The sequence below is a fragment of the Ixodes scapularis genome, unplaced genomic scaffold (assembly GCF_016920785.2).
Source record: "Ixodes scapularis isolate PalLabHiFi unplaced genomic scaffold, ASM1692078v2 PGA_scaffold9__187_contigs__length_104089568, whole genome shotgun sequence".
NCBI classification, from domain to species: Eukaryota; Metazoa; Arthropoda; class Arachnida; order Ixodida; family Ixodidae; genus Ixodes; species Ixodes scapularis.
The window spans coordinates 60,545,143-60,562,080 of NW_024609884.1; the positions used below are offsets into that span (position 1 = coordinate 60,545,143).

At 44.9% G+C, this 16,938-nt stretch overlaps 1 protein-coding gene across 6 annotated transcripts in view; it reads right to left on the reverse strand.

The window, feature by feature from the left end:
- The window catches only part of LOC8053291 (protein hu-li tai shao), a 38,563-nt gene that overhangs the window by 4,974 nt on the left and 16,651 nt on the right, over positions 1–16,938 (reverse strand). For 3 of the 6 annotated variants that reach the window (XM_040209211.3, XM_040500560.2, XM_040500559.2), the window contains exons 6-12: positions 11,217–11,343; positions 11,121–11,150; positions 10,942–11,046; positions 10,768–10,860; positions 10,508–10,703; positions 10,297–10,446; positions 5,753–5,827 (exon numbers count right to left, since the gene is read on the reverse strand). In XM_040209211.3, the coding sequence (XP_040065145.2) occupies positions 5,753–5,827; positions 10,297–10,446; positions 10,508–10,703; positions 10,768–10,860; positions 10,942–11,046; positions 11,121–11,150; positions 11,217–11,343 (776 nt within the window). The remainder of the gene's footprint in view (positions 1–5,752; positions 5,828–10,296; positions 10,447–10,507; positions 10,704–10,767; positions 10,861–10,941; positions 11,047–11,120; positions 11,151–11,216; positions 11,344–16,938) is intronic. The other 3 variants (XM_040500563.2, XM_040500562.2, XM_040500561.2) reach the window with 1 other exon arrangement.

Here is a 16,938-nt window from a genome sequence, read left to right on the forward strand (position 1 = left end):
AGTGGAACTTATATATGTGGAATTGCATTCTTATAATGCGAACGGTGTTTTAAAAAGACTGAATAAACAGACAATGATGCAGCACATGCGCATGCACTTACGGCGGATAAGGACGCTGCCAGCGCACATACCAAACCAAATGTTGACTTGGGGCAAAACATATTTTAAACGTTGCATTCGCAAAAGGCAGACTTTACACTGAAATCTGAAGAGCAGGAAGCATTTTGAACCTTAGAATATTGTGTATACTAGGGTGCCTCCATGTGCGCTTCGCATAGGGTGATGCCAACTGCCTGTTTCCCTTTCCTACACCCTCGTCCACCGCCATTTTGTTCCTCATTGTTTCCCCGTGCGCCGGAAAGTGGCCTTTGTGTCCATCGGTTCTCCCATCCGAGGGGGGAAATGCTAATCCTTCCTCCGTGGGTTCCACAACGCTGCTCCGAACCTGTGAGATAAGGTGCTTGTTTCCGGGAGGGTTATAAGCCCACGGATTATCGCCGAGGACCAAAATGGCTGCTGGTTTGTCGGCGAGTGGTATTACAAAGGGTGGCATCACCCTAGCAAAGCGCACATGAAGGCTCCCTAGTGTATACACGTATGCAAGTCAGACTTCAGGGTGCCGCCATCTTGCTCGGTTGGTGTCCGCTTGGATGCATCATAATCCGATTACGAAGCCTTGCTAAGGTGTCATAATTAAATTATGGCCGCGCCCAAGCGCACCCCACTGAGCAAGGTGGTGGCGCCCTCAGGCCGGACTTGCAAACGTGTATACCACCAACATGATGCCATATCATTTTTCTTTTTTAACAGCAGCAATGTATTAGAACATTGACGCAGCAGACGCATGACGGCGCATGACGTTGCACCCGTGTCGTCTCCTGCAAAAGCGACGGTCGCTTCCCCCCATTTTAAGAATCCACAAGCAGAGCATACTTTACACATCACGTTTTGGAGAGCATCCAAAAGGTGTCACTGATGGTACTGCGCCACAAAAGAAAACAAAGACGCCCCCGATGTTCCCGTGAATAGAGAAGTAACCAGTAAGGTTCCGGTTGTTCAGATAAAACAGACACTCGCTGGAAAAATTTTCATCAAATCGCATCAACCCAGAAAACTAATAACCGAGATCATTATCAAATTTAAAAAGGGGACACTTCACATTAGTTTTTGGTACAGCACAAGGTCAGAAAGGCCAAGGCTGCTCCAGTCTCCTTTTTGACCACAGACAATTAAAGGGGCCCCTGCAACAATTTCTGTACTATCAATCAATACTGCTCAGAGTTAATCCTTGACGTTTATACCCTACAAGACACAGTTTCTTTTCAACGAAATGGCAGTCGCAGGAATAATTTGAGAAAAACAAGCAGCATTCACTCCAACTCGCAGTGGTCGAGTGATCTGGTCTCTGTTATATGGTGCCAATGTTTATCATAGCAACACGCTGGGGATGGTAAAGCACATGGCACTCTGACATTTTTAGGGTTTGCTATTCCCGTCAACACAGCTACTGGACACAAGCCAGAGTACGAAGCAGCCAGACTGTTGTTTGTTGTTCCGAACAGCAAGTTTGTCTCATATGCAAAAGTCAGAAATTACATCTACCACTTCACATCTGCAAATGTATATTTCCTATGAGGATTCCAATCTAAGAGCAACTGAGGTTGTTGATCAATACCCACTTGTTAACTATCACCGCAAAAGGAGACAAAACAAGTGATGACAAACACGTAAGGTCCCCATATCATGGCAACATTTAGCGTCCTCATCTGTAATCTGGAGGGTGTTTTCAAACAAGTTTGACCGACCATGTCCAGTGAGCCTTTTTAATTCTCGCAAAAAATATTTTGACTAAAAGCAGGGATGGAACTGGGCAAAGCAGCTTTGAAGCGATCTTGGGAGCAGAAAAAACTGAGTTTGGAGCAGGCCGGGAGCAGCAAAAACGAGGCCTTGGAGCAAGTTGGGAGCAGCATAAGAGTTTTAAGAACGTTAAAATAGAGGCTAAATGTCACCTGGTTTTCAAAACAAAAGAAAATCACCCGTATTCACTAGGTGTGAGTAGCGCCTGTTTAACCACTGACTAGCGACGTCATCGACTAAAATGATCACGTGGCGAGCGATAGTCGCCGCTAAGGAAGCACATGGTATTCACCGGTCGTGTTTAGGGCCTAGTCGCCTCGTGCAACTAAGAAGTCTACTAACAAATATTAGTCATGGGGTAGGGCTAGTTTAATTCGTGTTTAGCGGGTGACTAGCGGCTCAGCGCCATGGCCGACTCGTATCACCGCTGACCGCAAGCACTAACGAAGCACTTACTGTCTCTGAATGCTGGGAAGCATTCCGAGACAGTAAGAAAGAATCTAGAAAGAATTGGAGGAGCAAATATTGTGTAAATAGCCATGTTCAACGGTCAGAGATACCGCTAAAGTAATCTCAGCAGGGCGCTGGACGACGAGAAAAAAACACATTTACGGGCGCTTCTATATTTCATCGCTGGCAATGTGGCTTCCGTGTTTTTCCCTTGCGTTTAATTTTTCTATGTAAAGCTTTCTCGGACAATTAGTCTCTCACTGCAACTTTTTTTTTTCATAATAAACATTTAAATATTAGTTTTTATACAATAAAATACACATTTATGCAGCGGCGTTTCAGTACGCATATGGTGACCTATCTTTTTATGTCACTTCCGCTTGTTAGTTCTGACTAGATAGTCACCTGCTCGCTTCGCGCTCGTGAATACCGCAAAACTAGTCAATCCTTAGTCACTGATTTTTTTTCTTAGCTCGCGACTACTTAGACGCAATACTAACTTTAAAACAGCGCTAGATAGTCACGACTGGTGAATACGGGTGAATATGGCATGCCGGTAACTCCATGTAAACTTAACAGTAGTTTCAATAAACGTTTTAGCTGCAAATATTTTTCACAAAATTATGTGCAGATTACACAAAACATATGAAGCAAAACTGCACATGACAGTGTGACACATGATAAAGACTTGCAAAGAGGTAAATATAAACAGGTACAAATAACTTTCATTGCTCAGCCTTGACTAGTAAGGTATACCGAAAAATTAACATGCAGGTACAAAAATGTTTTTTCATATTTCAGTGACTAGAATAAGATAATAAATGTCCTTGTACATATGAATATATTAGGACTTCGTCAATTGCTCACGGATAAACTTCACGTTTTCGAGATTCTGAGCCAATTTCGCATTAGCCTCCGCTAACGGCCCTTGTCGAGACTCAATATTCTCAGTCTCCTTTTCTTTTTTTTTTTTTTTTCAGACTTGACTTAATCAATGACTGCACATGCTCACGCTTAGTCCACGAACAGATGATGCACTGTTCAAGTTGTCGCTCTTCTTCCTAAAGAAGAGTTCTCTTTGAATTCGCTTCCCTCGCATCACCGTCCTTCCTCTTCTGTCTCTCGTCGTCTTGCTTTTCAACCTCTAGCCATTCTGTGTAAACTGTGTAACAAAGACTTCTTCCCAGCTTGCAGCAAATCTGCTGTCAAAGGCACTTTCGTGACCACTGCCAAATTGCTTCAAGGCACAATCACGATCTGCTCGTATGTTGCTCCATCATTACGACTTACTGCTTGCTCGCCCCTGTTCCCAAGTTTTCTGCACGGGGGCCGCGGCACACATTTCCTCCGCTATTCAGATCTTTAGGTGAAATGACTCCAGGACTGCAGAAAAGCACGGTGCGCATGCAGCAGCGGCAGCTCACATTGGCGGCAGCAACCTTCAGATACAGATTTTCTGATTTGGATCCACTGGCATCCCATTTTTGCCGGAAGTTCCGGTGTCAATGTTACCAACAGAAACTGCGAGACGGCTAATTTCGACGAGGATCGTTAATTTGGGCCAATGTTGGTTCGGGTACACCTTGGCACCATTTTGTTCTCATTTATACTTTTGTATCAGTGTGGCGCATGAAAGGTCATTAAATGCACAGTGGTGCAATTGGTGCAGCAGGTCCATCCTTGTATATGCCCACCAAAAAAAATCCAACTTTTGTTTTGCAGACAAAACAAAACATTTGTTGTGTGAAAAATTTAAAAGCACTTTTAGTTTGAAGTGCATTTTGCCGATTGTGCAAAAGTTCACATTTCAGGCACCTTCCCCAAGGGATCTAGAAATATTTCCTGATAAATTACGCATACGGAGGATTGGGCCAAAGTATTTACCACAGAGCATCGTCAGTCAGCAAAGAAAAATTTCGGACACAGCATATTGTGCAACAATGCTTAACTTTTATATATTTTTATTCCCATCTATAAATGCTTAGATTTTCAAACTTTTCCAACATGTCCCTGTATTTTGGTAATATTTGTGCTAAACATTCTTGTACAGGTAGAGGGACAAATGTATGAAAAAACCCTCTAACGGAACCATTTTACTAAATACAAATTATTTTAAAAGCCAATTTAAAAAAAAAGGCCATTTTCCATTCTTTTAATCTCCTCCATATTAAGCTCAGTGATATGCACTAATAAAATCTGCAAAAGCATGTTGCATCATTTTCGTGTCTTTGAAGTTATAAACCGAGAAATCTGGCCAAATATAGGCTACCGCAGTGCCGTGAATGGAGCGTGTACACACCCATCTGTTGACAAGTTCATTATTTTTACAGAGCATATAAATGCCCCCGGGGTGGTCTGAAAGACACAAATTGACGGCACAGAGGCGGATGATGGTTTTGAAGTGAGAATTCTAGTTGCATTTCTGGACTAGAACCGCAGAAAATGCTCATGGGCCAGAGCAATTGAGAGGCTCTATCAGGTTGCATGCTTAGCAGGGCCAGTTTTCAATAGCCTGTGTGTAGTGTGCTACTAGCATCTCTGTGCACGCCAGCTACGTAAAGAAAGTGAGGTGGCTTGCCAAGACTCCACACGCCAGTCAGACTCCCGACCCGAGGAGTCCGTGCCGCAAGCCACAAGATGATCCGTATTTGGTCAAATTGCCCACATTTGAGTGTTTCTCCTAAATTTATCTCACTAACCAGGACAATGATACTTAGCACAAAGGTTAACAAAACAAAACGCAAAAAAAGGTAAAAGTTAAACATATTGCGCAATGTGCCGTGTTTACCATTTTTCTTTGCAAACTAACAATGTTGATAATCTGCGGTCAACACTCTAGGTCAATCGTCCCCAAGCGTAATTTGTCAGTAAATATTTTAAGACCTGCAGCAAAAGCAGTTATTTTGGGGGAGGTACTCGAAGTGCCAATTTTGCATGACTTGCAGAAAGCGTTTCGGACTGAGAGTATGCTTCTAAATTCTTTCCAAAAAGCCAAAAAAGATTTTTTTTTTTTTTGCATGACAAGTTATTTTTGTTTTGCTGGGCATTATTTTTTAATAGTCAACAATTTCTTTTCCATCAAAATTAAAAATTGTCATAGGACATGGTTGGTTAAACTGGTCTGAAAACACCCTGCAGTCTCACTGCCTTAGATCAGAAAAAGGTCTTCACACCCATGGCACAAGCAACATGCCACAATGCAACCAGGCAGCATGTTGAACACAGTTTGTGACTTGGCTTGGTAACATTGTCAAGATTGCCAGAAGTGAGGTTACATGGGGCTGGGACAGTGGGGACATAGAAAACTTTAAGGACTCTTGTTTCTTTACCCCCCCCCCCCCCCCCCCCCCCCCCCCCCCCCCCAAATGGCCCCACAGGGTGCTAGCACACCGGCCGACCCACACACGAACCTCGCAAAAAGCACAGAAAGGTGTGGGGCACTTACTCTGACGTTTTGGCTTGCGCTCAGACTGAGCTCGTCGCCCAAATTGCTGCACCATCATGCGCTCGTCCTCCGCAGCTAGAGCCATGCAATGCCATGCACAAGTCATGCAAATGGACAAGCAACACTGTCATGTGCATGCCAAACAAGGGGAAAACAAATGTTCACACAGCATTCAGAGTGAACGCACTTGCAAAGCAGCTCAAATTCATCAACACGTCCTAACCGGGCCTCGCCACACAGAACAATGCCACCTCATTTACACATACCGTAATACCCAGAGAGATAGTCCACCGAAATTCAAACACAAATAGGGTGAAAATAGTAGTGGGCTAACTTTCGGTGTGCGATCACAAAAACTTGAAGAAATGGCAGTTTTAGATTTTGTGACCCGAGGAACTTGTAATCGCAGGGAGGGGCGATGAACCAGAGACGACTGTCCCTTCCAGTCAACAACGTTAGCCTATCTCCCGCTGTGGCTAAATAACACCATTACTGCCGAGGCCACCATTGGCCATGCAATCACAGTGCAATCCACTTATAACGATATCACATTACAACATATCGCTTATAATGATCAGTTTCTAGAGTTTCTAGACTAGAAGCAATCAGTTTCTAGTCCAGATACAACGATAATCGGTTATAACGATTGCATTTTCGGGTTTTTTTTCATTATCGTTAAAAGTGGATTGCACTGTACTATAAGTGGGCCATCGTTGTGTTTCTAAGAAATAGCAAATCGTGCCAAAAGTAAGGGTGGGTCATCTTTCGGGATATGTCTCGGGAATAGATTGCCTGTAACACCTCCAATACGACGCACACTGGCAACTTTTTCTCAGGAGCACCGCGGAAAAGTCAATTAGTAAGGAAGTGGAAGGTAACACTTTCTCAATTACAACATCGGTGACTTTTTTTCAGGAGCACCGCGGAAAAGTCAATTAGTAAGGAAGTGGAAGGTAACACTTTCTCAATTACAAACGGTCTCTGTGGCCACAGGGTCAATATTGATTGGCAAAACTGGCAAGCAAATGAAACGCTGGCATCAGTTCCACTAACATTACAATGGGAATGAAGGATTCCACTGTCAAAAGTACCTAAAACAGGCAAGGCCTCTCAGGCTTTGTAAACAAAAACTATGTACTATGTAGCACACATATTTTTGACTTGCCACAAATATAGCCATTTTAAACCCATGCATCAACAGAGACACAATGACTTCCAAGTCATTGGGGAGCATTCAAACTTATTTCAAACAGATGTTCAAATACAATGGCCATAATAGAAAAAGTCCAAAACTAGAAATCCCCCAATGGTCCATAAGCACCATCGATCAACGGAATATTGAGCTCTGGTTTCCTCTGTTGTCGTCACTGTTGTCAGAAACTTTGTAATGACCATATATTTTCTGTTTATCCACTGCATTAAATTTCCCCTCAGTTTGCATTCAGACTTAAAAGCAGTCAAATCAGCTATGCGCATGATTATACAGCAGGAGTGGCCAAACTGCGGCTCGCGAGCCACATGCGGCTCTTCGAGGGTCCAGGTGCAACTCGTCGGCTCTTCACTTAAAATGGCTTTTTTATGGCTCTTTGATATCTCCGTCTGGCCACCCTCGTTATGCAGCAAAAACCTAGCATGGCAAATGTTACAATTGTCACTGTCGGGAGGCAATCTGGCCAATCCAGTAAAACTGCTACCTTTCTTTAACGTACCGGGACAACTGCCATGCAAAATTAAACCGACAGGAGTGCGCTGTCAAGTCACAATACCGGAGTCTGTAATACAAGACTCTGACATTGTTTGCTGCAAACTACGGTGCGCAAACACATTTGACCACCCACCCCCTCGGATCCAGACCTAGTATGGTCAAGTTGACCATTCGGTTATTGAAAAAGCAACGAAGATAACTGCGCCCACAGAGAAAACCACAACCTTGTCTACTATAGACATTCCATTCCCAAAACGCACTTGGGCTGCCATACTAAATTTTAACCCCGAAATAGAACACAGCAGACACTACGAGCCATCCCAGCCAATCCAGCACAAAGAGTGTGCCATGCAACGGCCTGTCCAAAGGGAAATTGTGAGGCAACACAACCCCGACTTAAGTCGTACAACGGTCTGCTTCCGTCCGGTTTTTTTGTCTGTTGGCTGTCGGTCAATCACCCAAGGCCTTCGCTGCTCTTCAAGTCCCGAAAACGGGAAAGGGAAGGGCTGTGTTCGAAATCTTACCTAAATAGATCCGAGCTATTCCTGCAGGTCGTGTCACGCTATAACACAGAGCGACGCTGAACGCGGGTAGGTTTTCGAATGCAAAGATACAAAAGCATTACACTCTGGAGTAAGACAGAGTAAATTTTGGAACACGTTCAAGGATAGAAGGGCCCGGTAGACCAGATGGACAGCATTGGCAGGTGGCGTGAGACGTCGAGTCTGACGAGCACAGAGGTCACCAAAAAGCGGAAAAAGCGAGGAGGGAAATCGTGATTTTCGGCTCGGTGGTGTTCAAACAGACATTGGACTGCCGAACACTTCAACTTCCACGATTTTTGCCAAAGTTGTGTCGCCTCATGATTTCTGAAGTGTCCTGTTTGGACAGGCCTTAACATTGTGCTTGACCAGAAGGTCATGTGGCAAGCTCTCGGTGCTGAATTGACCTACATGGCTTAGAAGATCCACCACAGTCTTATTTTAGGGTAAAACGGCACATGGGGATACTCCCAGATAAGGGCATTGTCTATTATGTTCAAGTTCACAGCTACCTCGGAAATAAATTTGCACACCACTGCTTTCACCATAGCCCTCTGGCAGCCTACAACTAGCCCGTATGCTGTATTCTATAGTTCTTTAGTAAACCATCAATTAACCAGAAAGAATATTTATGGCTCCCACTTCCAGTTCTATTTTTCTGAAGGTAGCAATGCAGCGCCTTAACTCAATTGGTACAGTGAATAAGGCGGTGTGAACTCGCACAATATTCGTGCAACTTTTCTAGCCAAAGTTCCAGGGCAGGAAACATGCGTGAGCTTCGAATGGCAAGGCTGTGCATCAGGTATACACCACTTAGCTCATTGTTCTCGACCGAAAAGAGCCCTACCCTACGCATAAAAGGGCACCACAAAAACACCCGAGCACCAACATAGAGAATTCACCTCAAAGCTCCTGAAGCAAGAACTTGGAGCACTAGGGAAGAAATCACCCACCTCTGTTCCTTCTAAAGATGCCTTAATTAAAGAAATCCCAGAAACAAGATGGCAGCTGCAAACTACTCTAGCAGTTATCCTACGATTGCGTGCTGGCACACTGGACATAAAAGCTTTGTGCGCCTGGTTAACCAGGCAGCACAAGATTTTAGCTTCCAGAGTTGCAACAGTGCGAGAGATGGCCCGACGAACAAAAATGTGACACTATTTTTATGGCCTATCTGGGGGCAGTAGCCCCAGTGAAGCTGTTGGGTGCTCAGATGATTAGCTGCAAAAATATCAAGCAAGCACCCTTACTTGTGTGAGTACCTCCTCCCATTTCCAGGGGGTTTAAGATTTCCCCATGATGCAGTCTCCACCAGAAAAAAAGATATTTTCTTCCCCTTAAAAATATTGTGGTTAGAAATGCTTACAACAGCAACTTTGTAAGGGTGCCACCATCTTGGCATTGTGATCCTGCCGCCATAGCTGACCTCCATTTTCTTGTCAGTGCAGTAGGTTTTCTGCTGTGCCCGCTAACACTGGAGCTTTGTTTACCCGTTTTCTTTCTTTCTGCTTAAAAATGTTTTTGTATATTTTGTGTATCCGATCAATTGTAATTCATATTAGAACTTATTTGATGAATTTATTTCATTTACTTGTATCAGACAGCGAGTGAGTCAACGACACAATTATATGGCACGAATAATGTGCTATTCTAAGTGATATTCAAAGTTTTAAATATTCACATCAGCCTACCGTAATGATACGGCTGTGTAGCAGCGCTGAAATGTAGTAGGATGTAGCAGAGTACACAAGTTTGTAGAAATATTTTAAAAAAATTGCATCACTGTAATCTGTGAAAATCATGAGAGCGAGCAGTCATCAAGTGTTCATGCAAGAGCAGACGAACAGTGTGTTACACGCCGCAACAAAGGTCCCAAACCACACTTATGATGAAATGAAGAACTATAACAAATAAACAAAAATAGAGCAGACAAAACTGCATATTCTTAATTTTACTGGCCACTGTTTTTTCATGAGTGCCACCTGGAATTTTGGTCCCAACCCGACGAAGGCCTCCTTCCCTACACAGTGTGAATTATCTAAATTTGGATAGGGCACTTGCTCGGTGTTTTAGTCAGTAGAAGATTGCACATGCTTGGACATGAGACGCGAAAGTTATTTTCACTGCCCTTGCCAGAAGCAGCACTTTGATAAAAATTTAAATTTCTGATAAAGGGAAGGCCAAATGAATGTGGGCCAGTCCAGATAATAGATAAAAAAAGCATTGGTCAATCGTTAGTACTCCAGTTCTGTCAGCCTCTCCAAGCGTGTGTCTACCCTTCCAGCACCCACGCTCACCTTGCGTGGCCAGCCGGGACGAGAGCGAGCGGCGGACCTGGCCGCTCGCCTTCGAGTCGTCTTCGTCGTCGTCGGACGGGCGCAGGGGCGACTGGGGCCGCTGGGGCTCCACGAGCAGCGCCTTGATCGAGTCGGGCACCTCCTCCTCAACTGCGGCAGCAGGGGGGCCTTGAGCAGGACCCCCGGCGGCAGATGCCCCAACCCCACTTACTCGGCTCGCCCCGCTGCTTCTTCTCCACCAGGCGGCGGTACTCTTCCAGCTCCCCGTCGCTGATGTTGTCAAAGGGGTTCTTGCTGTATGCACTCTTGTACACCATGGCATTGTGCTGGAAATCCCGCTGAATAATGCCCTTGGAAGCCGCACCCACCAACACCACCTGATCCCCCGTGCCGCTCATCACGGCGTCCTGCCACAAGGGAAACCCCGTCAAGGCCCCCCCTCCGCCACCACCGGCCCACCCGGCCACCAACCTGCATCTTCTTCACCTCCTCCCAAGTGACCCCCTCGAGCAGGTTAGACTGGGGCCCGGCATTTAGCTTGGAGTTGAGCCGATTCTCTTTCAGCTGCAGGAGAGCCACACACTGAGCCAGGGGGCAGCCGACAGCGTTTATTGCCACACAAGGGTTACAAGGAAAAGCACTGACCTCCTTCTGCTTGCGCTTAAACTCGGTGGGGTCAGTACCCTTGGGGACAAACTGGTGCGGGGTGTCTATCTTAACCGAGGTCGAGGGCGACCCGTCCTGCACCCACTGCGGGAGAAGGAGCCAGGTCAGCGTGCGCGCCCAGAGGCCGCCCCCCCAAAGCAAAGGGCCCCGCTGCTTACTGCGTCTGCCTCCCCTCCGACCTCTACCCACTGGGGAGAGAGAGCGCACAGCGTCAGAGACTCCCCCTCCCGCCCCCGTCCCCCCTACTGGGCTACCTTGGTGATCTTCTTGGGGTCCTGGGTGCCCGTCTCCAGCACCTCCACCCGCTGGTATGTGTTGGGCGAGTTCACCCAGCGCACCTTGTCCTGAGTCTTGCGCCCATCCAGCAGCTTCTTCAGCGGGCTGAAACGCACACCACGCCCGCATCTCAACATGCTGCCTACACCGCCAAACATTTGGCCGAGTGTCATCCCAAACACTGCTTTTGGCCACAATGAAGCCAAAAGTTGGTTTTAGAGAAGCTACATGAAGGCACAGACGGTGGATTAATGCTGAAAACTGCACGGATACTTCATGCAACGTCTAGTAGACATTGTTTAAGCATGTGTTCCCGTGACCTGAAGACACTTTTTTGTGCTTTTTGTGTTTTTGCTTCTATAGTTGGCAAAGCAATGCCACAACTAATGCATGTAAGCACACATTCAAAACACATGCAAGTCATTTGGAAATATATGAATTACAAGATCAAAATCTGATTAATTTAAATTACCATTATCTCATCACATTTGCATAACTACAAAAATAGCAATACACATGCAATCAAGCAGGTTTCAAAGGCAAATCCACTATCCTGCACAGTATGTAGATTCAAACTCTTCATGCAGAAGGGTGCTTGTAACACATACATTCTGTCCACTACACGCAATTAACACTCAACTGTCACAAGACTAAAATCAAATTTGTTTTGAAATGATGCATGTCAGCATCAAGAGGCAACCGCCTCTTTTTCTTTTTTTCTTTCATAGAATTTAAAGGCTGTCACCGAGACTACTCGTGTTGCAAAAAATGCTCATTCGGGGGGCACTGACCTAAGCTCAAAGTCTGTTTTCGTTAAAGCCATCAGAAAATAAAAATTATGAAAAACACTTTGATTTTATGTTTGCAAAAACTGCACCACGGAAGCATCTTCGTGTGAAGCCTGAAATATAAAAGCTGTCCGATCCGTCTCATGATCAATCAGAAACATGCCCTGTTGCAATTTTCCCCAGAAATTATGCAACCCTAGACTACAAGCTCAGCTGTCCAAAAGCACTTTCACTTTCTTCATCATTACTATTTAATTTAGGAAAGGCTTTGAAAATGATTGCCACTGGAGACTATAATAAGTATGAATGTCTAGTATTTGCGATTAGCTCAGCTTCCAGGATCTGGGTCACGCAAGAGCAACGTGACTTTTGGCCATAAGGAATAAAGTGGTTTCATCAACATGCATATAATCTCAAAGAGCTCAGAAGAAAACCACGGAATGAATTGGGTAGCTCAGCCAATGAACTATGAGGGTTAAATTACAAAGTATTTAATGAAGGGGCAAAGTAAGAAACCAGGTGTCTGGGAAAAAGGTTGTGTTTTTTCACCATAGAATTAAATTATGCCTCGCCAAACACTCAGTCTCGGCCCAAATGTACAAATGTAGCACCAGCGATCAGGACCAGCACTTATAGTTTTAGAGCCAATCGTTATTCGATTACCTATTTAGAAGAAAGTTTTTTTCAGGAACCGTCTCATGAACCAGAACAGTTACAAAATTAAGTGGTGATTAATACAATAAATATTGCTCACCACACAGCTTTAACAACTAAAAGACAAACATCGACATGATATTAAACTCTCACGGGAATTTTAAGAGTTCATACGGCATTGGCAAGTGGTGCTTCTGGTATTAATTTTAAAACTTCCAGGACAATCTGCCAAATCCGCTTCGGTGGACGTGCATTTGAAAAATTAGGCTCCCATTTTTCTCATTCACTCGCATACAAGCATACACCAACCTACAAGCCTGCACGAATGCAGGCTCGTTCGCAAACGGTGCTTTGGTGCATACAAGCATGCACCAAAGCACCGTTTGCAAACAAGCCTGCATTCGTCCATACCATGTGTGGGGACTGCACGTGCGCCGAAACCAGATTCAAGTGACATTAAGCGTCTGTGCATGCACAATGTTAACAGCAGAGCGACGCCAAAAACTGTGTGCAATGTGTCCTTAAGAGTGTTCCATTTACTGTCCCCTTCAGAATATGAATTTTTAAGCGTGAAGCTCCTTAGAGTCTAGCCTTGTCTGGCGTCCGTGCTCCCAGATTGCCATCCCATCTGTCTTCTTAAAAGACACATGCAAAGGCGAAAACACGTCTTTGCGGGCATTTCTGATAATTCAAGTGAAGATGATAAATTGCTTTTGGACAGCTGCAGTGACTGGTCATCCGACCTTGAATTGAGCTCCGACAACGGTGATGCAAGTGGCAACGAGGACTTGTTGACATCTCAGAAATGGACAAAACTTGACAACGAGAAGCTACCACCTCCACCTCCTAGTTTTTGGCATCGCCGGGAATGACCACCACAGTAGAAGGTGATCGAAACCCTCTTCAGTTTTTAACAGTTTTTTGATGATGACGTGACTGCCTTGATCGTGCTGGGGATGAACAGGTACACTGAGCAGTTCCTGTTGGCGCAACAGAAAACAAATAGCTCCCGCGCCACTGCTTGGAGGTTGCTTACTGCAGAGGAGCTCAAGGTGTTTCTTGCAATTATATTCTTGCAGGGCATTATCGACAAACCTGAACTGGCAATGTACTGGTCCACCAGAAAAATTTTGCAGACCCCCATCTCTAGAGAGCTCATGAGCAAGAATCAATTTCATCTTATAATGAAGTTTCTTCATTTCACAAACAATGAGGAAGTCGACAAATCGCAGCAACCCCAGCCGAAGCTCCGGAAGTTGTGGCCTCTGCTGTGTCTTCTCAAGGAGTGATTTCTCGCTCTCTATGTCCCTGAGAGCACTGTGGCGGTTGATGAAAGCCTGATGTTGTACGAAGGTAGGCTTTCGTGGAGACAGTACCTACCTCTGAAGCAAGCATGACGTGTTTCCTGCTTTGCGAATTTGAGAGCGGTTACTCTCCACCCTCATCATGTACACTGGCAAGGGGATAGTAACTCCGGAGGAAGACACTGCCATGGGTACAACGATTTTTATGACTCCAATGGAATCCTTCCTTTTCAAAGGGTACCGCACGACAGTTGACAACTACTATACCTCTCCGGAGCTTGTGGACAAACTCCTCCAGCATAAGACCAATGTCTATGGCACGGTTCGCCCAACAAGAAAACAAATGCCCCCTTCAAAGATCTGAAGCTGAACAAGGGAGAAGTTGGGGCTTCTCAGCGAGGGAAGTGCATGATTCTGCAATGGCCATGACAAGAAATTCGTCAAACTGCTCAGCACAGTTCACGATGCGGCTCTCGTGGAAGGCGTAAATGCTCGCAACGAAAAAGTGGTGAAATCAGCTGAGGTCTAAGACTACAACACGATGGGAGGTGTAGACAAAAGTGACCAAATCCTCTCATACTACCTGCGGTAAGGGACGGCCAGAAGGTCTACAACAAAATCTTTCGGCAACCTTTTGACATGTCTATCTACAACTCCTTTGTTTCGTACAAGAGAGCAACCGCGCTCAGTCAGCTGGGCTACCAACTGGACCTCATCGAAAAGGTGATCTCACCAAATCACAATGAGAGCCAGCAGAGTAAAGTGGGAAGGTGATCCGACAACGAAGCCACACGGCTTACAGCCCGCCATTTCGTCAGCTTCATTCCTCAGATGGCCAACAAAAAACTGCCAACCCGGTGGTGCGTTGTCTGCTTCAAGGCCTCGTCTGCTGGAGAGACCAAGATCCGCAAAGAAGCTAGGTACTGGTGCAAAGATAGCAACGTGGCAGTCTGTGTGATTCCGTCCTTCGAGATCTACCACATGAAGACAAACTTCTAGGCTCTACCTCAAATTCAGCCACCAGCCGAGTCACAAAATCTCCAGAAAAGAAACCATTTGTTGTCCAGTGTATGGAGGATAGTGTTCTCGATCTAGTTATTCGTTAAGTTATTTATGTGCAACGCAATGATTGGCTGTATATGTGCTTTGCGGGAAAGTAGACGCAAGGGCCTTCTTCATAAATAGTGCGGCTATTACTCGAGTAAATACGTTATTTATGCAAAATTCCGGAAAAGAACTAGCATACCTACTAAAACGTCAATCAATAAAAATATGTTCTACCAAGATTTAGGAACTTAAAAAACTAAAATATCTAATATTATAAACTGCAACCCCCCCCCCCCCCCCCCCCCCCTCCAAATACTACCAAAAATTTGAGTCGAGCTTTAAAAGTGACACTCCTCATTCTGCAAGAGTTAGCGGCATTGAAAACAGGGTTGAATCAGAGTTCAGGGCCCTTGCAATAGACTGCTGCGCAGGATCTACCTTGACTACTTATTCAAATATAGGTCCGCGTTTTTTGTTTAGTTTTACTTCCTCGGCACCGCTCTTTAAAATTAGAGGCAGGCCTACAATCAAGGTAAAAAAAGATTGACCTGTAATAGTAGTGAGCACAATTTCCAAGCCCACTTCTCCTAACACACCGATGTGATGCGGTGAAGCTCCACGTATACGTGCCAGTGCATGGTGGTGAAGGTTGACGCGAGCGGCAATAGTGCCACAGCATGGAGGCATGTGGCAGAGATGAAAATTAAGTTATCTCATCAGGAATATAGGACTCTGGTTTTATCTTATCACAGCAGCTGCCATATCACCATTTTAAGAATTTTTTTTCTCGCGACTTCTAGAAATTAATTTATCTTCGAAATTATTTCGAGGATAAATTAATTAGGCCAGTGCGAAGCGGCAGAGTATCAAGTAAAAGAGATGGCGACGTTATAAAGTGTCTACGAACAATTTAATATTCCTGAAAGGTTTGAAGACTCAGTTCAATCACATACGTGGAAAGTTACCTTTGAAAACCTATTTATTGACCATGCATGCTGTTCATATTTAAATTGAAGACAACATTCTTGAACCCGCTTGTTGACGCGGGAAACCCAAACTTGTCAGATATTTCGTGATTCCATCCTACAGCGCAAGATGGAAGCCGTCAATGTGCTATGCCAATACCGGCACACCATCGTTCAATAGATAACATGTCAATTCGTTTTCAGGCGAGATGCATGAACAAACCTTTTCCGCAACACTAACTGATGTTTCGACTTTCCAACTAAAAATCGTGATTCGTTGGGCTAAGCATTCTAAAAATTGCAGCGGTTTGATTGTCCTCTCATCTCGACAACTTTTCTGTCGCTCTGCTGTCGGCACGCTACCGTTCAATAGATGAATTTGTTTTTAGGCAAGATGCATGAACAAACCTTTCCCGCAATGCTCACTGACGTTTCAGATTTCCAATTAATTACCTTTATTCGCTGCGGCTGGGCTAAGCATTTTAAAAAGGTCAGCGGTCTGTCTTTTCATCACAACTTTTCTGTTGCTGAGCTATCAATCAGCACGCTCATTCGATAGATGAATTGGTTTTCAGGCAAGGCGCATGATCAAACTTTTTCCTCGGCGCTAACTGATGTTTCGGCTTTCTAATCGAAGTATCTTTGTTCGCTGGGCTGAGCATCATAAAAGGGGTAGCAGTCCGAATGTCTCCTCATCTCGACAACTTTTCTGTCACCGTGATATCGGCACGCTACCGTTTTATAGATGAATTCGTTTTCAGGCGAGATGCAGGAACAAACCTTTTTTGGAACGCTAGTTGCTGTCTTGGCTTTCAAATTGTTTTTACCTGCTGGATTAAGCACTAATCAACTTAAAAGGAGCCGCGGTCAGGCTATGCCTTTCCTCTGAACGGTCTCAACAACAGTGCAGCCCTTTCGTTTGTTTATGTGACGTCACGGAGT